At 38.1% G+C, this 22344-nt stretch overlaps 1 protein-coding gene across 2 annotated transcripts in view; it reads left to right on the forward strand.

The window, feature by feature from the left end:
- The window catches only part of PHEX (phosphate regulating endopeptidase X-linked), a gene marked incomplete at both ends in the record, with an annotated part of 212089 nt that extends 200367 nt beyond the window's left edge, over nucleotides 1–11722 (forward strand). Inside the window, 4 exons of one of the 2 annotated variants that reach the window (XM_080652766.1) lie at nucleotides 1100–1165; nucleotides 2167–2271; nucleotides 9219–9295; nucleotides 11592–11722. In XM_080652766.1, the coding sequence (XP_080508892.1) occupies nucleotides 1100–1165; nucleotides 2167–2271; nucleotides 9219–9295; nucleotides 11592–11694 (351 nt within the window). The remainder of the gene's footprint in view (nucleotides 1–1099; nucleotides 1166–2166; nucleotides 2272–9218; nucleotides 9296–11591) is intronic. The other variant, XM_080652767.1, reaches the window with a different exon arrangement.
- Nucleotides 11723–22344: the final 10622 nt, after the last annotated feature.

Below are 22344 nucleotides of genomic sequence, written 5' to 3' on the forward strand. Positions count from 1 at the left end.
GACCTACTTGAACAATGCAGGCTAATGTCTCCATCTCAATATCCTTACCTTAATCATATTTTAAAAATATCTTTTGTCACATCAGGTAACATTTTCACAGATTCCAGGGATTAGACATAGGCATCTTTTGGCAGGGAACATTATTCTGCCTCCGATGCAGGAATGGGCAAACTTTTGTTTTGTAAAGGACCAGTTGGTAAATAATTTAGGCTTTGTGGGCTGTAAGTTCTCTGTTGCAATAACTCAACCCTGCCACAGTAGTGATAGAACAGCCACAGACAACATGTACATGAATAGGCATGGCTGTGTGCGAATAAAACTTGAATTATGGACACTGAAATTTAAACTTCACATAATTTTCACATACCCCAAAATATTATGCTTTCTTCTATCCCTCCTCCCCAAAGACTGAACAATGTAAAATCCAGTCTTACCTTGCAGCCTGCACAAACACAGCAGCAGGTTGGATTTTGGCTTGTGGGCTGTATTGGTTTAGATTGTTCTTTGTCATAGCCTATAAAAGGGTTTAAGGAACAATCTTCAAACATTTAGAAGAATTTCTTCACCATGCTTGGCTAGTTATCATACATATTTCAAGCCTTGACCCCTGTTCCCCCTGAAAACTACTCTCTTTTTAATTTTTCTTGGAAATTGGTGAAGGTGAACTGGTGATGGTTGGGCTGAAACTCTTGTTCCTATGTGATGGTAAATTTTTGGAAACATGAACACAGTGAAAAGAATACTCACATTATGTGAGTTAATCAGATAAAGTAATCTGTATATTGACATTTTTATTTTTCCCCATTTAAACTAGAGTTACTGAGAATATTTTTTAACATTTTATTGGAGCTGGTTAAATGGGTGAGAATAAAGAGGTTGGTGAGAAAGAAATGTGTTGCATAATAAAATAGAAATTATTATATTCAGGAGCACCTTGCTGGGGTTAGTTTTCTATCTCAAAATATATTATGACTACTTCTGACTTATTGAATGTAATTTTCTCTTTAAAATGTGGCACTTTTATTGCTATCATATTTATGCCTCTTGCTGAATGATAGTTGACTGTGAAACACTCTTTTTTTCTTTTTCTTCTTATTAGGTAAAAGGGAAGAGGACCCTGGGAGAAAATATTGCCGATAATGGAGGTCTGCGGGAAGCTTTTAGGGTATGTACTACAACATTTGCTGTGATTTTTTAAATTAAGCTCTAAAACACCGTATGGGTACATCTCAATTTACAGCATAGTCATGTTCTTGAGGAGTTAGATTTCTGTAAATTCTGTGAATTTCTGTAAGTAGAAATATATTGCCCCATTGACTGTATTATACTCTATTATATGAATAGAGCTGCATTTCTTTTTTTTTTTTTTCTTTTTAGGGTGTAAAGTTACTTCCTAAACAATAATATTTATTATTAAAAATCATGTATTTAAAAGATAGTTTTCAGATACATAATAAAAGATACATAATAATATCAAAGCAGGCTACAGAAATCTCCTGGGGGCTAGGTTCATATGAGTTTTCCTTAAAATATCAAACTTATATATTATGACCAGAGGCTAATGGTTCTCATATAGTGGGCCAGGTAAGAATCCATAATAATGCTTTCATCATCCACTGATTGGCGATTAAACAAGAAACATAAGGGTGATATGGAAAGATTTTCATTAAGCTAAATCCATTCAATGTAAAGACCAGGGTGTTATTCCAAGATTAAATCCTTCCTCTATTATAGTTAAAATATATTTTATTTCTACACGATGATGGTTATTAAAGATTATTGTTTTCCCTCTTACGTGGCAAAATTTAAAAATTGGCAGTATGTTGACCCCAAAATTTATTTCCATAGGCTTTGTCATTGTGCTTGATTTGTTTGTTCCCTGGTAGGAAGAGAGAGAACATTTTTTTTCCAGGAAGGGTAGTTATTGAACACTTTGGCCCTACTGCTTTGGTATTTATTGAATGTAAGGTCTTTTTGCAGGTGAATCTGCCTCACTATTAAGCCATACAACATTGATTTGCATTTCCAGGTTTGTTTTCTTAAAGGAAACTTTGACAAAATACATTTTGCACATGGTAGAGGATATATTTACTATCTCTGCACTGGATGGGAAGAGAAAAGCCATCCATCATTGCAGAGGATCATTCATTTTGTTTCTCTCACCAGGCTTATAGGAAATGGATAAATGACAAGAGGCAGGGAGTTGAGGAGCCTCTGCTGCCAGGTATCACATTCACCAATAACCAGCTCTTCTTCCTGAGTTATGCTCATGTGAGTAGAACAAGGAAGGGGCATCAAAGATGAAATGTGGGACTTTGGCTTGCTTCCTTGATCAAAAGTTTGTAAGAAAAGTTTAATGGCATAACTTTTTTTAAAATTTAATAAATCTTTATTGTTCATGTTATTACAATTGTTCCTCTTTTTTCCCCCATAGCTCCCCTCCACCCGGTTCCCACCCCACCCTCTGCCCTTACCCCCCCACTGTCCTCATCCATAGGTATACAATTTTTGTCCAGTCTCTTTCTGCACCCCCCACACCCCTTTCCCCCTGAGAATTGTCAGTCCACTCCCTTTCTATGCCCCTGATTCTATTATATTCACCAGTTTATTATGTCCATCAGATATTTTTATTCACTTGATTTTTAGATTCACTTGTTGATAGATATGTATTTGTTGTTCATAATTTTTATCTTTACCTTTTCCTTCTTCTCTTCTTAAAGAATACCTTTCAGCATTTCATATAATACTGGTTTGGTGGTGATGAACCCCTTTAGCTTTTTCTTATCTGTGAAGCTCTTTATCTGACCTTCAATTCTGAATGATAGCTTTGCTGGGTAGAGTACTCTTGGTTGTAGGTTCTTGCTATTCATCACTTGGAATATTTCTTGCCACTCCCGTCTGGCCTGCATAGTTTCTGTTGAGAAATCAGCTGACAATCGTATGGGTGCTCCCTTGTAGGTAACTAACTGTTTTTCTCTTGCTGCTTTTAATATTCTTTCATTGTCTTTTGCTCTTGGCATTTTAATTATGATGTGTCTTGGTGTGGTCCTCTTTGGATTCCTTTTGTTTGGGGTTCTGTGCGCTTCCTGGACTTGTAAGTCTATTTCTTTCACCAGGTGGGGGAAGTTTTCGGTCATTATTTCTTCAAATAGGTTTTCAGTATCTTGCTCTCTCTCTTCTTGCACCCCCATAATTCTGATGTTGGTACACTTGAAGTTGTCCCAGAGGCTCCTTACACTATCTTCATATTTTTGGATTCTTTTTGCTTTTTGCTTTTCCGGTTGAGTGTTTTTGCTTCTTTGTATTTCAGATCTTTGACTTGATTCTTACGATCATCTAGTCTGCTGTTAGATCTCTGTATAATATTTCATATTTCAGTCAGTGTGTGCTTAATTTCTAGTTGGTTCTTTTTCATATCCTCGAGGGTCTCGCTAAATTTATGGGCCTTTTCTAGGAAATTCTTGAAAAACCTTATAACTGTGGTTTTGAACTCTATATCCAGTTGTTTGCTTTCCTCCATTTCTTTCATTTGTGATCTGTTTCATTGTCTCCGCATTTTCGCTGCTTCCCTGAGTTGATAGAGTGGCTTTGTGTGCTAGGTGTCCTATAAGGCCCAGTGGCTCAGCCTCCCCCAGTTACCTGAGGTGGACACTCTTGGTGCATCCCACTGTGGGCTGTGTGTACAGCCTTGTTGTAGTTAAGCCTTGATTGTTGTTGGTATCACTGGGAGGAATTGACCTCCAGGCCAATTGGCTGTGAGGATCAGCTGTGTCTATGCTCAGAGAACTTCTGTGTTGGAGACACCCTTATGAGACAAGACTTGCAAAAGCCTCTGTGCTCAGCTTGGATGGGGCGGAGTCTCAGGGCTGAGCAGACATCATTGGTTTCCCGTAGCCCTGCCCTAATATGCCCCTGTGTCTCAGTGTTCCATGGTAATTGCTGCAAGCACCTGTGAGAGAAAGCCGCCCTCGAGTTCCGCCCACTGCCAGATAGTCCAGTTTCTCCCTGAATGAGTCTGGGTTCCTAGAAACTCGCCCAGAACTGGAGTTCAGCACAGTCAGGAGCTTTTGTCTCCCTCATGCTTGAGAAAACCAGCTGCGCACTCAGTTGCCATTCCTCTCCGCGAGCGCGTCTCAGTACCTCTGCCTCCTGCAGCTCCTCTGAGTCTCAGTGTGCTTTCTCTTTCCTTCTAGTTGTAGAATTTCCACTCAGCCATCCTTCCTGTGGTTCTGAATGATGTCCGTTTTGTCATTTAGTTGTAGTTTTGAAATTGTTGCGCAAGGCAGCAGTTTAGGTGTTTACCTATGCCGCATCTTGGTTTCTCCCCTTAATGGCATAACTTTGATTTTAGCTGAAATTTTATCTTGCTGCTTGTTTTCAGGGTAAATTTCATTTAAAAAATACTTTTATTTATTTCAGAGCGGAAGGGAGAGGGAGAGAGAGATAGAAACATCAATGATGAGAGAGCATCATTGATCGGCTGCCTCCTGCATGCCTCACACTGCGTATCTAGCCCGCATCCTGGGCATGTGCCCTGACTGGGAATCAAACTGTGATCTCCTGGTTCATAGGTCCACACTCAACCACTGAGCCATTCCATCTGGGTATTTTTTATTTTTTAAGTGTTCTATGAGACATAAAGTTTTAGCTGATTTTTCTTTAATTGGACACATTTTTTACATTCAGTATTATTTTGTGTTAGTTTCAGGTGTACAGCATATTAGTTAGATAATCACATACTTTACAAAACCTTGCCCATGATATTTCCAGTACCCACCTGGACCACATATAGTTATTACAATATTATTCACTATACTAGAGGCCCAGTGCATGAAATACATGCACTGGTAGGGTCCCTAGCAGCTGCCAGCTGCCAGCTGCCAGCTGGGCACTCCCTCCCTTCCCCCAGTCTCCTGCCACCACAGCCACTGCCTCGGTCCTCCCTCCCTTTCCCTGGCCGGCACTGCCCCCTGGTCGAACTCCTGGATGAACTCCCGGTCGAGGGGACAATTTGCATACTACACTTTCATTATATAGGATTCCCTATGCTGTACTTTATATCCCTGGAACTATTTTTGGACTACCAATTTGTACTTTCTTAATCCCTTCACCTTTTTCACCCAGTCCCCCAATTATGAGACATAATTAATTGATTGAATCAAAGTTTATTGGCTTTTTTTAAAAATCAAGGGTTACTATGGTAACTCACTTGGTATTTGTGTAATATAGCCTGACTTCTCAATGTTACTATTTGATACTATTAATAACCATTTCTAGTGACTCATTCATTGGTGTTCTCAACTGTCAAATGAATATATGATGACTATTAGAGCTGAAAACAACAACAATAAAGGCAAGAAGAGTCATCTAACTCTTTTGTGAGTTTAATAGGCTCTCTGAGCAGAAATAGAAAGAAGTGCACTAAATAAGGCACAATTCTGAGTTCCAGTCTTTGGCTAATGAAGCAAGTGCTAATTCGTTGCTATTAACTGTTTTAGTGGTTTATGTCACAAATGTGTAGGCCTCATGTTCAAAAACTCAGAGATGAATTGTGGAAGGTTCTGACACACGGCCTCAAGTGGGCAGATGTGTATCTGTATGCTCAACACTAGACAAGAATTTTCATCAGTACAACCTTTGGTTCCTAAGTCTTAGTATTCCCTCTCAGTAAGTTCATGCATTCCCATGTCTCCTTCAGTTAACTCTGATTAAATGACTCTCACCTGTCTGGGGTCTTTTATTTCTAAAAGCTGAACATGACAGCTCTCAATAAATTATCATTTACTGACCCAATATCAGCAAAAGTGTAATCATGAACAAAATGACTTTTCTTTTTAGTTTTCCCATTTCTTTTAACAGACCCCCAGTCTTTGGGTCTTCCTGCTTAGAAAATCTGGATTCTTAGGTCTTATTTGATTTATCTATCCTTGTTTTTATGACATATGCCCCAAAAGCTAGATGTTTTATTCTTTTAACTGCTCTTCAGATTCAGCCTCTCTTTCTCCCCATTACCCTATTTCGTCATCTATAGGCTAGGCCTTGATCTTTTTTACTCTGGATTATTCCATCAGCCTTACGGCATGTTTTCCAGACTTTGGCATATTTCCAACACTGTCTGTCTTACATACCACTGAAATAGCACTTTCATTTCATTACTGACCAGCTAAAGAACTGCAGTGGCTCTCAAGTCCTAACACATTGAGTCCAAACACTTTCAGTTACCTTTAAAAAGTTCTCAGTCTTATCCAACTCTACCCACCAGCTCTTAATTCCCACAGCTCCATAAGACTCATCTTTTGCTGGGAAGGTGGCCTCACTTCCACCCCATCATGCCATGCCCATTACTGTCTCTTTGGCTTTGATTTTGATTTTCCTTCTATAATGTGACCCTCTGTCTACTCCCCCCTCCTCAGATTATTGAATCCCATATTTATCCTTTAGGATCCATGTCAAGTTCCACCTCCTCCACACCATCCATACACTTCCACAAGGATTCCAGTTCTCATTTTTGTAAATCTCCAATTCTGTTATACTTATTCATTACCATGTAGTTGAATATTTAACTGTTCTCAAAATGTTGAAGACTTCTAGTTTAACTTCACAGTTAATCTTCTGGATCCTTACATTTCTTATGTATCGCTATAGCACCCAGCAAAGATGCTGGGTATATTGAAGACACTTGATAAGTATAAGACTAACACAGTTCAATGAAGGAGACTTTGTTATAGGTCAGTACTGGGTCATATATCTAAAATAAGCACACACACACATAGTCAGAACTTTCTAGAGCTGGGATTAGCAAATTAGGACCCAAATATGGCCTGCTGTCTATTTTTATAAGTGCCATTTCATTAGAAAACAGCCATGCACTTTCTTTTACGTATTGTCCGTGCCTGGTTTTATGCTACAACAGCAGAGTTGAGTAGTTGAAAGAGATCTTATGGTCAGCAAAACCTAAAATATTTACTGTCTCTCCCTTTACAGAAAAAGTTTGCTGACCCCTACTCTAAAGTGCAAGGTCCATCAGTTCTTACTCAGGTTCTTACTTACTAACTTAAGGTCCATCTTAGTTACATTCTAGTTCACAACAGCTCCTTGTAGATGAATGAAGTAAACTGATAGCAACATTAACAGTCATACTTTTGAAATGTCTCCAAATAAAATTCCAAACCATATCTGATTTTTTTAAACTAAAGAGATTTAGGAAACATGGAAAACCATTTTATATCACTAATGAGAAATTTATCTTAAAGCTTTTCCTACTGACAGAGTGAGGAGATTTTAAATATCTTGCACGTTGAAATATGTCTGCTTATAGGGAGCAAAGTTATTTTCCCTCCTGAGAAGGTCCTAGGAAAACAGTAACAACCATAATGTGTTTTTAGCACTCTCTTAAATGATATAGGAAGCAAAGACAATGCTATACAATAATCCTATATAATAAAAGGCTAATACGCAAATCTACCAAACAGCAGAATGACTGGTTGCTATGATGCACACTGACCACCAGGGGGCAGATGCTTAACGCAGGAGCTGCCCCCTGGTGTTCAGTGCCCCCTCACCCCCACGGGGAGCACCACTCAGCCAGAAGCTGAGCTCATGGCTGGCGAGTGCAGCTGCTGTGGCAGCGCTAAGGCCCCTCGGGGGATGTCCGCCTGCTGAGTGGGCCTAAGCTGGCAGGCGGACATCCCTCAAGGGGTCCCAGACTGCAAGAGGGCGCAGGCCAGGCTGAGGGACCCCCCTCCCATGCACGACATTTGTGCACTGGGCCTCTAGTGTAAGAATATAAGAAATATGGAGTGCCAGAAACAACTTCACAGTAGCTAGCTTCTGAGGAAATTAAGGAATCATATTAGAAAAAACATCTTCAAAGTTAACTTTAGAACCACAGAGACTGATGGTTTATCTTTATGAAAAGTGATAGCATCATATCGCCTTTCCTGCTTTCTATGTCCCTATAGTTCCTGTGACCTGCCAATTTTCCCCTTCAGATCTTCTTACCTTTTCTACTTCTTTCCATTCCCATTTCTACTCATTTAGTGGATATTTATTGGGAACCTTCCTGGGGCCCATACATAAATAATCTTCTAACTAGTTTCTAATTTCCTTCTATATGCCCCTGACAGATACAGCTTTCTAAAATATGATTTTATCATTTCCCTCTCATAATGATGTTTAGGTATAATTTAAACACTTTAGGGTATTGGTCAGAATTTCAGAAACCTGGCACCATCACCCTGGTCTCCCATTGCTGCCCATTAGGCACCACAGTCCAGCCACGTTGAGTGTCTTGCTCTTTTTATTTTTTCTCAAATATGTCTTTGCTTCCCTTTTCTCCTCCACTTTAAATCGCCCCCCAATCATATTCACGTGTCCTAGTTCTTTCCATACTTCAAGACTATATCATGTTTCAAGACATGCTTCAAGTCAGGATTAAGTAGGTTATGGTACAGGGACAAGCTAAACAAGGGAAGTTTATTTCTTGTTCATGATCTGTGTCCAACATCGGTCATTAATGGGTCTCTGCTCATCGTTATTACTCAAGGACCTGGGTTTTAGAGTCTTTATCTTGACATGTGCTTCCATGGTCACCACAGGAGTAGGAAAGAAATACGAGGAAATGTGCACTGGTTCTTAGTGTAGCATCTTAAATTATTCTGAAGGCTCTTAAAACTTCTGCCAGTTTTTAAATCGTCTCTAGGAAGTGACATATATCACTTCTCCTAGTTCATTGGTCAGAGCAAGTGATATAGCCATGCCTAACTTCAAAGTAGATAGAGAAGTGTCCTCCTATCAAAGGGCTGGTCTAAGGTAGGGCAAGCAAAAAACTGACTTCTCATGACTATGCTCAATAATGGTGGTTGATTCATTTTATTGACTCAAATATGGTTACATTTGATAAGGGCTATTCCAAGCATGATATTAATTGAATGAATACATTGGTTGATTCCTGGGCATATATAGAGTTCTCTTGATTTATAGCATTTGTCTGGAAACCTTCCTAATTTACTCAAATTGTGGAATTATTTACAATGATAAAACCTACTCCAGGGATTAGAATAATAGATGTTACTACAGATTAAGGTTTTATTTGATTTACTAAAATTGTCATCCATTGAGTCTAAAATTACTCTTCAGTATAATTTGGAGCAGTTAAAGCAGTAGAAAATGTGTAATTGGAATGGAAATGTAATTACCAGTATGCTTTTCTCTTCTAGGTCAGGTGCAATTCCTATAGACCGGAAGCTGCCCGAGAACAAGTCCAAATTGGTGCTCACAGCCCTCCTGAGTTTAGGTAAAAGGGCGAATGGGTGACAGTAGTTTTTTGTTTTTTTTTAACACTAGTTTTTAATGTGCATCTCCCCTCCTCCTCCCCTATGCAGCCATCTCAGCGCTTTACCAAATAGGTGATTTGAACCAAAGCCTGTATTGTGAATTGTGATATCTCCATTTTACAGGCAAAAATACTGGCCAAATAGAAACTAAGCATGGGCCCAAAAAGTCTCTTCTTAGACAAGGATGTGATCTTACGTACTGTGCCTTAAAACACTGAGAGCTCTGGTTTATTTTGTGTTATAGGATATACTATTTAATGCATCTGGTTCTTTATGCAGCCGACCAACAAACATAAATGAATGCCCATTTTCTGAATAGCTCTGAACACAAAGGAGGATATATGGTCATATTAAGCTATTATAATTCATATCTAGAGTCAAAAGCTCTGTATTTTGGCTTTTAGTTTGAATGTTATTTTGAAACATTTGCTTACATATGAAGGGAAACGGATTATGAGCAACAATCTTATTTAATTGTCAAAATGTATAAAATATTAAGTAAAAATAAAATTAAGGTTGATATTACTTAGCCTGTGCTGGATGACTAGCATAGTTTGAGGGAAATTTCTATAGTAGAGGACAAGAATTATAATGGGAAATATAGGAAACCTTAACTATATTTATTCATTCTCTTAGAATATTATATCTGTATATTTTTATATTTAATGTTTAAATGAGTCCATTAGCATATTGCAAGAAAATCTAAAATTTCTCCTATATTTTAAAATGTTATTCCTAAAACCTTGCCTTAAACATGCTTCAGAAATTGACTGTAAATTACCCAATAGCATAAAATCTAATCACTGTGTTAGAAATTCTCCCCCACTAGCCTAAACTGTCAAGAATGCTGACAGTCTCTAATGGACTAAAATGTGCGCCCTCTGACAAATGTGGTAGATTAATTACTCAACAGATAAGTTCTTAGAAACGAATTTCCTTTTACTAACTAGTTGCCTATAATGTTGGATTTTAGCTGATACTTTTGCAGAGCATACTCACTAATTATCAACTAAATTCTATCTTTAACACTTACTCAGCATGAATCACACCATGAAATATCCATCCCTACCTACACATCTCAGCTAAAACACAGGAGATTATGGGGATGTTTTTTGGATATTGGCCATTATATTCATTCAGATGCTCATAGGTAAAGAAGTCATTAGGGAAGAAATAGTGACTGAGAATGCTGAATCTTTCAAGTCAGCCCTTTGAACATGCAGTTGAGTAAGAAATAAATGAAGAGGGAGTTTTCTGCTGGCTTATTAGTGATATTTGCAATAACTGTTTATTTTGAGTACGGCAGAAATCACACAATGGAAATACTACTTCCACAAGGCAGTTACAACCAGAGTGCTAAGTAGGAATCTGCAGCCTTTACTGCAGTTGAGGGAACTTGCAAGAACCCCAGATTTTGAAGTTAATGCCAATAAAGCATTACTCACTAATAACTACTAGACACCATTCATTGGTTTGTTACATGAACCAGATTCTAGATACATATGAGCCTTCAAACATAATAGGAATTTAGATAAAGTGTTCGTGTAGAATGAATGGGTTCTTTAAAGATAGTGATAGCAACAACATGGTTGAATCTTACAGACATAAATATTGAATAAAAGAAATCAGTGACAAAAGAGTGCCTACTGTGTGGTTCCATTCATATGAAGTTCAAAAACAGGTAAAACTAATCTATGGCTATAGAAGTCAGACTAGGCGCTATCCTTGGAGGTGCTACTGGTAGGGCACACTAGGGAGCTGTCTAGGTGCTAGAAATATCTCATGTTTTGATCTGAGTGATAGTAACATGGGTATGTTATACACATGAAAAAACAACAACTATGGGCTTTACATTTAAGACATGTGCACTTTATATCAGTTATACCTTCCCTAAAAAGATAAAAGAAATAGAGAAGCTAAGTATCGGTAAATTCTACAGTTTATAGGCATTTGTAAAGGTTTAGGATTATACAATCTTGTACTCATTATATTGGAACTGTAAATCCTACAGTTTATAGGAATTTGAAAATATTTGGAAGATGAATAGGATTGTTTGCCTGGTATTGAGGAGGTGCTGGTTCTAGTCTTAGCTCTGTTAAATTGTTTTGGAAGCTTACTTAAACATTTGGGGCTTCAGTTATCTGCCCTATACAGAGATTAAATTACTGCAACATCCCTTCTAATAATATGCTGCTACACTTTTAATAAGAACCTGTTGATATATAAGAATTAAATGACATTAAATATCTTTTTTAGGGTCAATGGTGCAATTAGCAACTTTGAAGAATTCCAGAAAGCTTTCAACTGTCCATCCAATTCCACGATGAACAGAGGCACAGATTCCTGCCGACTCTGGTAGCTGGACTGCTGGTGTATGCCATCCCGAGAGAGCTGTACAGCGCCAGTAGAGGCTGCCCTGAGCATGCACCGCCTATTGCGTTAGGCCTATATTCCCCTGAGGACCTTTATTTTTAATGCATCTTCATTATTTGGGTATTGCTTGGATCTAAACCGTATCTTTTCAAAGTCATAAGGCTTAAAAAATGGAATACAAGAAGTGAACCAAGCATGTTTCTTTAGAGAACCAAACCAACAAAAATCTCTAGGATACTTTACTTTTGTTAAAACGCTATCTGCTGAACTGTTGCAATTGTCCATTTTAGTGTGTCAGCCACAGCTAAGTGGTACATAGCATTTTAATCTACAGCTTTTCAGGGGCCTAAGTAGAATGTATCCAGAAAAAAAAATCTGTCTTTTAAACTTTTAACCCTAAATGATGAGGACATGTTCGTGGATATCTGGGAGGTTTTCCTGCTCTGTGAAATGTGTTACTAGATTTTATGTATTGTCATTACCCGGCATTTATTAAATCTTAGGTAGTTACATTAGAAATATGTTATATCTTCATTTTATAATTTTTGATGATGTTCTTGAGTTTAGCTTTGGAATCTGTTGGGATGAAAATGTCCTCACAGCTTGTAGCCAATGTAGCTGATCACCCTGTTCAAGTCAGCATGAACAAGGCTGGGAGAAAGGCTACTTGGTAAAGGACTTGAGTTTATCAAATAAGAAAAAAGGATACATCCTTAAGTCCCAGAAGAAGTCAAAACTCTTACTCACGTAACAGCAGGGACACTAGGAGATGAAATCTCCAAAATTTGATGTAGTCTGCTCAAACCTCAGTGATTATGTCTGTCTGTCAGACACTTTTCTTTAGTCCAATTGCTGTTTGTCTTGTTACCCTCCTATATGTACATTCTCCTGTTTCTAAAACTAGTAGGCACCGAATAAATGCTGTTTGAATTTCCCATTAGGAACAGATAGCTTTCATCCCATTTTAGTGCAAAGGGCCAAACACTACATTGAGGCGGGCACAAAGTACCCTTCTGTTTGGGCTCAGTTAACGTTAGCTCTCACTTAAAAAACCTTTTTGAAACATTTCTTGAAGTCATTTTTTAATCTATTGATTAAATGTAAAATTCTTTGCATAGTTCAAATAAACATTGTTATGCTTTAAGTCTTCTTCTAAAGAGTCTGTAAGGACGAGCCGTACCGTTTTGATCTTCAGAACTTTATCCTTTCAAGTGAACTCTCTCTTATCAGTGTGTGTGTGTGTTTGTGTGTGTGTGCAGGATAAAATCGTAATGCCTTCAAGTGTTTACTTGGCATTTCCGGTTTCTTAAAATAGCCATCCCTCCGTTTACATTATTCATTGTACATGTGATTCTGGATTAAGTGGGCCAATGGGAAAATCTCTAAAGCAAAATGACAAATTCAGACCAACTATAGGAGGCCATTTTGCATCCTTGTGATTTGTCATCCTTTTAAAAAATATATATGTGTGTGTGTGGCATGTCCTTTTGTAACCATGGGAACTTCTGAAGGGAGAAAAATGCAGGGGCACCATCATGAGGAAAATAATTATACTGTGTTAGTCAGAGGAGAGTGATTTTCCCCTTGACTTCCTCCTCTCCAAATGGATAAACTTCTGAAGGGCAGCTACCTTTTCCTCCTCTTAACTATGGCTTACTATGACATTAGTTTGTAATTTTAAAAACAAGCAATCGTAGGTTAGGGGTGATGGAAACATATGTCCCTTTTCTCTAGAGGAGTCATTCTGATGTGTTTTAGACATAACAAGATACTCCTTGTTTTGTTCCTGTTCTTGGACATTTAAAATCAGCTGAGGGTTGTTATGCTTTTAGGAAAAGCATTTTCCTTCTACATTTGTCTTTTTTAAACACATTCCTGCAAATCAGAGAAAGTGTTTGATAAAAGCATAGAATTATGACTTTGAAAATGGGAATTGTTCAGTCACTTGTTGGTTTAGAAAAACTGATTGGTGATCACTTGGGAGCCTCACAGTTTCTAAATGATGAGCCTGCCTTGTTCTCGTTAACTCTACTTGATATAACTCAGTTACACTGAAAGTTGTAGAAAAGATGGCCATTATTAAAATAAAATGAAACCAAAGCATTAGTACCAAATCATCACTACTAGCTAGAACAATGTACTAGTAGGATTGTATTTCCAAATACATGCTTGCGTTTAAGTTTTCAGATTACATTCTGGTTGTCCTTTCTATTCAATACAGATTGCTAAAAGAAGCAGACAGTGGTTAAGGGGTACAGGGTAAAATGCAATTGGAAGGGAAGGAAACAAGTAGGGAGAAGCTGGCCTAAGAATGTGATTCTGAAGAGAAGGCAGTATTTTGGCAATCCTCGCTAAGCACATCCACTGAAGGAAAGCCATAAAGTTTTATAAAAAGAATTATGGTAAATTAAAAGGAAATTAGATATTGGATCTCAGACTATGACTGCCATAACACACTTCTCTGATTCATATACCAGATGTTCTGCCAGTGAACTATTTCTGGGCATTGGAAGGAGTTAGGTTTTTTTTATGAAAACCTGGATTAGTCAAGGATTTGATGTATATAAAATGGTATTGTTTGGACTTACCACCATTGCCCAAAGTTTCTTGAGCTTTTCACCAACCACACAGCATTGGCCTCTTATTTCCATTTTTTTCATTTTATGAGATGGATTTGGACATGATTAATGCAAGCTCAGGATTCATAAATTATCCTGAAGTTTATTCAGTGCCTTTCCTCAATGGAGCTTAAAGCATAGCACATAAATTTTTATCTGATTTAGCCCTGGAGCATTGCTAAGAAGCAAGTAGGAGCTATGGCTTGCCATATAGGTTATGCTCATGCCAGAGAAGTGGAAAGGTTTGAAATCACTTGTCAAGTATTCCAGAGTCAGAAAAGGCAGAGCTTTTGTGTTTTGGCTGCTGACCTTGGCATTAGCCTTCATCCCTTAGATTATCCATCTCTAAATACATTTATTTTATCAGTATTTCTATAATCTCAGCATTTGATAGGCTTTGCCCTTGATATTTTTAGCATAATGTCTCAGTTGCATATTAAATTATAGAAGGATATATGATTATCTCATGCAATAACGTTCTCATTGCCAGTGGCAGTGCCCCACTGGTTTAAAGAAAGATGTTCTTGGATTATGCATTTTATATCTAAATGGTCATTGTGTTTGCTTCCCCTGCTTGCGAAACAATGTGAACAATCATTTTAAGGACAATAAAAAGTTGAAAAATTTCTGTTTCCTCTTATTTTAAAGCATATTAAAATATATTACATCTATTAACATATTTAGTTCTGTTTTAGACAATAATATTTGCCCATAAAGTACACAAAGCACTGTACTAGACTAGGTTTCTTGGCTTAGGAAAGTGGGTTTTGAATGCAGTAACTTTATCCGCAGACAATGAGAGACTTGCGAGGTCGTCATCGCATTTTCTTTCAGGACATAAGTCAACACGTGTGGCTTATTGCTTATGCAATAATATTCCAATTGAGGAAAAAAGAGGCTTCTGAGCAAGTTATCAACCACCATAGGGAAAACCCCTTTTACTGGGCACCCTAGCCTTACCTTCTGTGTGCTTTCTTTTCTAATTAGCTGTGGCTCTCTAGGGTGGCTGCTTTCATGCTACTGGAGTCTCTTTGCCCCATGCAACTTGCAGTTGTAAGTGCTGGGGAGTTTCTGTCCCCTGGCGATCTCTGGACAATGACTCAGTGGTGCAGGACAACAAAAGCTTGACTGCCTTACCTGAGTCCAGACCAGGGGTGGGCAAACTTTTTTTTTTTTTTAATATATTTTATTGATTTTTTACAGAGAGGAAGAGAGGAAGGGAGAGGGATAGAGAGTTAGAAACATCAATGAGAGAGAAACATCAATCAGCTGCCTCCTGCACGCCCCCCACTGGGGATGTGCCCGCAACCAAGGTACATGCCCTTGACCGGAATCGAACCTGGGACCCTTGAGTCCGCAGGCCGACGCTCTATCCACTGAGCCAAACCGGTTTTGGCGGTGGGCAAACTTTTTGACTCGAGGGCCACAATGGGTTCTTAAACTGGACCGGAGGGCCAGAACAAAAGCATGGATGGAGTGTTTGTGTGAACTAATATAAATTCAAAGTAAAGGAGCGGAGGGGAGAGCAAGAGAACCGGATAGAACAGGCAGATCTGGCCCGCGGGCCGTAGTTTGCCCACGGCTTGTCCAGACAAACCCAGAGGCATACCATAGCATTCACACTAACTTCTCTGGTGAATTTTTGTGTTTAGTTGTCAGTGCGAGTACAGAAAATGAAAATAAGACACTCCCTGTGATCTGACACTACCGTGTTTTCATAAACACACCAAAGTGAGCCAGGAAATGAGCAGCACAAAAGCATTACCATAATTTTTGATCAGTGAAAGAAAACCTAATCTGTAATTTTAATTATTTCTAAATGGGTTTGATACATGTCTCATTTGAATGTGTATTTTGTTTTGTTAATTGTCTCAATTAACAAATAAAATAATCCCTGTTGATTATTTCATTTATTTAATCTTCATTGTTGAAAGTCTTACATATGTCTCCTTTTTCCCCCATTGACCTCTCCCAGTCCACCCCCACCCCCCAACTCTGTTGATTATTTTAAAAATCTTTCTGGCATGAATGTGTTCTGAGATCTGGGAAAGTATGCAATGGTTTGTAGTAGCTGTGCAACAACATCCATGTACAGGAGCTAGACCTCAGATGGGATGAAGACTTGGTGGGTAGTAAGTAACTGAGTATAGCCTGTTAATGCCCTTAGAGAGTTTGTGAACTGACCTTTGAAATAAGAATTTTTGTGTGTAGGGTAGTGGCAGAAGGAAAGATGCATAAAAATGTCAGTTTATGAGTGATCTCTGAGGCATGGGCAGGAAGAAGGGACTTTGGGGAAATGAGGTTAAGAAGTCTAGAATCTCTTATCTGATAGATTTTATAGACCAGAGGTGGGGAACCTTTTTTCTACCAGGTGCCATTTAGGTATTTATAACATCATTTGCGGGCCATACAAACTTATCAATGTAAAAATTAACCTTCTATATTTGGTCAAACATTTAATTAACTCACCCATAATGCCTTGGCAGGGCCAGACCAAATGATTTCATGGGCCTTATACAGCCTGCGGGCTGGACGTTCCCCACCCTAATATAGAACTAGAGGTATTGACTGTGCTTTGATTTATATGTATGATAAAAGTTTGAAGGAAGCTAATATTTCCCAGTTAGGTTTTAGGTACGTATTTGCATGTTCCTCAAGCTCAGCTGCTTTCTTTATTAAGATCACACTAGCTGTTAAAGCAGATCATCTCAGTGTCTTAATCCATTTGAAGTTCAGTTCTTGTTTTCATTACATACACAGTAGATATTAATGATCAGTGTGATTCTCTCTTCTAGTTGGTGATTTAGGGACCCATGTTCCTTTCATATTGCGGTTTCACCATTCTCGTCCTGATTGAATGCATGCTCACCTACAAGAAGATGGTGGAGGAGAAGAGACCATGGGAAATACTGAGTAGAAGGTTTGGTTGAGGCCTAGAAGTTATCTACATCACTTCTTCTCATATTCCATTGGCTAGAACTTAATCATGTGGCCAAACCTACCACAGGGGAGGCTAGGATATATGTCTAGCTGTGTGCTCCAAAAGAAGAGGAAATGGGTTTGGCTATCAGCTAGCAATCCCAGCTGCACCTTCTAAAGTGAAATATGAAGCAGTAACTTTGAGCTCTTAAGGATTTAGGAAATTGCTTTTGAGCACAGCACAATGAAAATGTAAAATGCAATTGGTAGCCTGCAGTTCATTCTGTAGGAGTCTTTTTAATTAACAGCTTAATTGGATAAATCAATCCCCTTTAGAATTGGAGATATGAAAATGAAAATAAGATACTCCCTGTGATCTGACAGTACCGTGTTTTAATAAACACACAAAAGTGAGCCAGGAAATGAGCACCACAAAAGCATGATTATCGTTTGTGATCAGTGAAAGAAAACCTGATCTATAATTTTTAATTATTTCTAAATGGTTTAGATACATGTCTCATTTGAATGTGTATTTTGTTTTGTTAATTGTCTCAATTAGGAAGATAACTGAATAGAAGATTCTGTAGCTATGCCACGGGTTTACAATATGTTCTAAAATTTTAAAATATACTCCATTGAGACAGTAAATAAAATATCCTAGGAAATAAAATTTTACGCTATATCTTCTAGTATCTTTAGAGATTTTATGTGAAATTTATTTTTCATTATGAAATGAGAAACTCTACTCATCATGTCTTGTTTTATGTTTTCTCTACTTGAAAGAGAAATTGTGGCTCGGAATCTAAGAAATGAAGATGTGTCCATGTCCAAGCCACCAAAGTACTGTTTGAAGTAATTCTGGCTTGAGACTCCACTGTACAGAGAAAGAAGAACTAAGTGAGTAAATTAAAATCATCAGTGTAAAGTATACCTGAATCATTATCATTTATGCTACCAGTTGGGCTGAAATGTCTGCAGATGTCCTAGGCCAGTGGTCGGCAAACTCATTAGTCAACAGAGCCAAATATCAACAGTACAACGATTGAAATTTCTTTTGAGAGCCAAGTTTTTTAAACTTAAACTTCTTCTAACGCCACACTAGCTGTTAAAGCAGATCTTCTTCAAAATAGACTCGCCCAGGCCATGGTATTTTGTGAAAGAGCCACACTCAAGGGGCCAAAGAGCCGCATGTGGCTCACGAGCCGCAGTTCGCCGACCATGGTCCAGGGCAAAAAGAGAAGTGTTTACCATTTAGAAGTATACTCTGTCAACTTCCAAACTGACTTAGAAGTCAGCAGAATCAGTTCCCTGGTAACAGTCACACAATCCTCACACTCCAGTGGCATTTGATGAAGAAAAAAACATAACCCAGAGCACATTTTTCCAAAATTGTCCAGGTTTTTAGCTGGCATTTGTACATTATTTTTTTTTCCTAATAATGATCATGATAAAAATGGCTCTCAGTTCTTGACACCCACCATGTCCTTGGCATTCTGCTAGTGTCTAGCATGCATTATAGCTTAATCTTCACAACAGTCTTGCAAATACTGTGTTTTCACTTCACAGGTGAGGAATGCTTGCATAGCTTGCCAAGACCACATTAGTTATTGGAGGAGCCAAGAATAAAGTTGATTTTGTCAGACTTCAAAGCTCTTTTGGACATATGGGACAATATTCACAAACCTAATATTGACCTTGACCTTATTAGGATTTCAGGTTATGTTCCATAGACAGGAATCAGTTTACAGGTATTTGTACTTGATGGTAGTTCCATATTGAGTCTTTCAGAAAGCGCCCCAGAACCTGTTCCTCACTGATGATGCTGGCCTCCATTTAGTGAGCATGTACCATGTGCCTGCCAGACATACACTAAATGCTATATTTAATCTAATTTAATCATTACAACAGCTCCAATATTATCCTGTTATCATTCCCATTTTATAAGTAAGGCAACCAAAGTTTGGAGGGGTCATTGGCTTGCCCATGATTATTTTGCTAACAAACAGCTGGGCCAGATTTGAATATAGTTTTATCCACGCACTCCCACAGGCAAATGTATAGTTGTGGTGACCCTAAGTCCTGAATTTCTGGGCTGAAATAACCCTCCAGCTCAGATGATTTACCTGTGTTCAGCCCTGTGATTGCCTGTGCTCTCTGTTTGGTCTTGTGAAACCAGTATGTCTCCAGGTCATCTTCTCCAGAGAATAAAACCTTTGCTATCTTGCCTGTAGGTAGCTGAGGTCCTGTGAGTTCATTTACAGACTTTTCAGTAGTTGCCCTGTTTTTAACCCTATCATGCATACTGACATTCACTGTTAGAGCTTCCAAGGCCTGAGGCCTTCTGGTATTCTACAGGGTACTTCAGCTTGCTTCTAGTAGGGGTCTTTTATTTTTGCCCGTGTAAGCTTATGTCTTTAAAAATATTTTTAGTATCTTTTTTTTTTTTTTAAGAAGGAGAATAGATTGATATCCGAGTAACTGGAAGCCTACATTTTGTTTTCTAATGGGAAAATATAATAAAAATTTGTTTTGAAGGAATTGCTGCTATAGATATATTTCTGTACTGAATTATCACCTGTACCCAGCAATATCTGTAAGTAAAGAGTCTAAAGCTTCTTTTAAACTGCTGAATATTGGGACGCTTTATTTTACACAGAATCCAATCTTATTTTTTCTTAGCTATTTTAATAAAACAAGCAAGAGTAAACATTTGGTATTCTCAATTTCTCCTAGAGACATATAATTTAGTCTTTGGAGAATACATTTAAGATGAAAAGAATTTACTAGTATCTCTACCCACCTTCCAAAGTGGCCTAACATTTAGGAGAATGCTAGAGTGGATTTGTCACAGATGCTCTGAGGAAATTTTTACTTGTCAACAAGGGCCAAGTTCCATCCTTGGAGATTCACATTTCAACCCTCATTTGCACACATATGCAGGCTCCTGCGCAGATTGAGTTTGAGTTAATGCACATAGCTTGTTGGGAAGAAATCAATCAAAAGCCTTTTTAAGCTTAAATGGTTCTTCAGGAACTGAAAGCTCAGTGCCTCAATTTTATTGAGAACATTGAATAAAAACCGTTTTAAAGCCTCCAGCATATTAAAACTACTCTACAAATGCTAGTAATGATGAAGGTACTCCCTCACCAGGTTCGCGTGTTATCTATGAAGTAATATTTATTACAGAATAAGAAAAAAGTAAATTGTCCTTTAACATATGCTTGTAACACATGAAGCAGACTGCTAGCAGTCATATTGCATTTTGATTAATCTGGGAGTTTGGTGACTTTAACTTCAAACTTCATAAACAATTCCTAATAACAGCATCATCATTTTTGTTTCAAACACTTCAGTGATCTTCCCATTATATTTACAATAAAATTACAACTTACCCTAACCTGCAGGTCCTGCACTGTCATGTCTCCATTACTTCTTGCCAGTTACATGGTATTCTTTATGTTTCTCAGATTTACTAAGCTTTTTCCTATCCTCTCAGTCTCAGGACTTTTACTGCTTTGCCTGAAATGGTCTTTGCATGGTTTTCATATAACCCTATCGAAATTAGGACCATCTGCTTTCTTAGTCTATCATCTCACCTGGCTTACATCTTCCTAGATCTAACCAGTTGCCAGTTCTCTTTTCTCTTGTCTTCTCTCTTTCTTGGCCCTTGTTGATAAGTAAAAATTTCTTCAGAGCATCTGTGACAAATCCACTCTAGCATTCTCCTAGATATATTCCTAGGCAACTTTGGAAGGTGGACAGAGATACATTCCTTTCATCTCCAAAGACTAAGTTATATGTCTTTAGGAGAAGTGGAAAATACCAAAGGTTCATGCATGTTTGCTTTATTATAATAGCTAAGAAAAGATAAGATTGGATTCTGCGTAAAATAAAAACTCCCAATTTGAGGTATGAGCATCCCTAGGACTTTGAGGGATAGCAGGGAGGCTAGTGTAGCTGGATGACATCAGAATGAAAACTGGCATTCAGGTTGTTGATGGTCATGTAGACCATTGTAAGAACTCTTGTTTTCACTCTGTGTGAGATGGGAAGCCATTGGAGACTTTTGAGCAGAAAAGTGAAAAGATCTGACTCATGATTTCCAGGATGATTCTGGTTGTGGTAAGCCTGTGGATGAACCAGAGAAGAAGCACGAAGACTAATTAGGAGGCTGTTGCAATCACCCAGGCGAGAGATGGCTGTGTCCAGGAATGTGGCAGGGGAGGTAATAAATGAACAATAACAAATTTTAAGAAAAAAACAAAAAACTCCTATATAATCCCACTACTTTAAATTTCCAATTACTTCTATTGTATTTGTCTTTTTCCATGTTGCTCTCTGGATCCAGGCATAATTATATGGTATAATTTTAGGCAGAGCATAATATAATTTTGCATGATTTTTTTTCATTCATTATTGGCATGCATCCATGATGCTTTATAATAGTCCATTTAAATGGCAAATAATCTTCTTTGGAAGATTTATTCAATCATTTTCTTTTAATTTAATAAATCTTTATTGTACAGATTATTACAATTGTTTCTCTTTTTTCCCCCATAGCTCCCCTCCACCCGGTTCCCACCCCACCCTCTGCCCTTACCTCCCCCCATTGTCCTCATCCATAGGTGTACAATTTTTGTCCAGTCTCTTCCCGCACCCCCCACACCCCTTTCCCCCCGAGAATTGTCAGTCCACTCCCTTTCTATGCCCCTGATTTTATTATATTCACCAGTTTATTATGTTCATCAGATTTTTTATTCACTTGATTTTTAGATTCACTTGTTGATAGACATGTATTTGTTGTTCATAATTTTTATCTTTACCTTTTTCTTCTTCTTCCTCTTCTTAAAGAATACCTTTCAGCATTTCATATAATACTGGTTTGGTGGTGATGAACTCCTTTAGCTTTTTCTTATCTGTGATGCTCTTTATCTGACCTTCAATTCTGAATGATAGCTTTGCTGGGTAGAGTACTCTTGGTTGTAGGTTCTTGCTATTCATCACTTTAAATATTTCTTGCCACTCCCGTCTGCCCTGAATAGTTTCTGTTGAGAAATCAGATGACAATTGTATGGGTGCTCCCTTGTAGGTAATTAACT

The sequence above is a fragment of the Plecotus auritus genome, assembly GCF_963455305.1.
Source record: "Plecotus auritus genome assembly, chromosome: X".
Classification (NCBI taxonomy): domain Eukaryota; kingdom Metazoa; phylum Chordata; class Mammalia; order Chiroptera; family Vespertilionidae; genus Plecotus; species Plecotus auritus.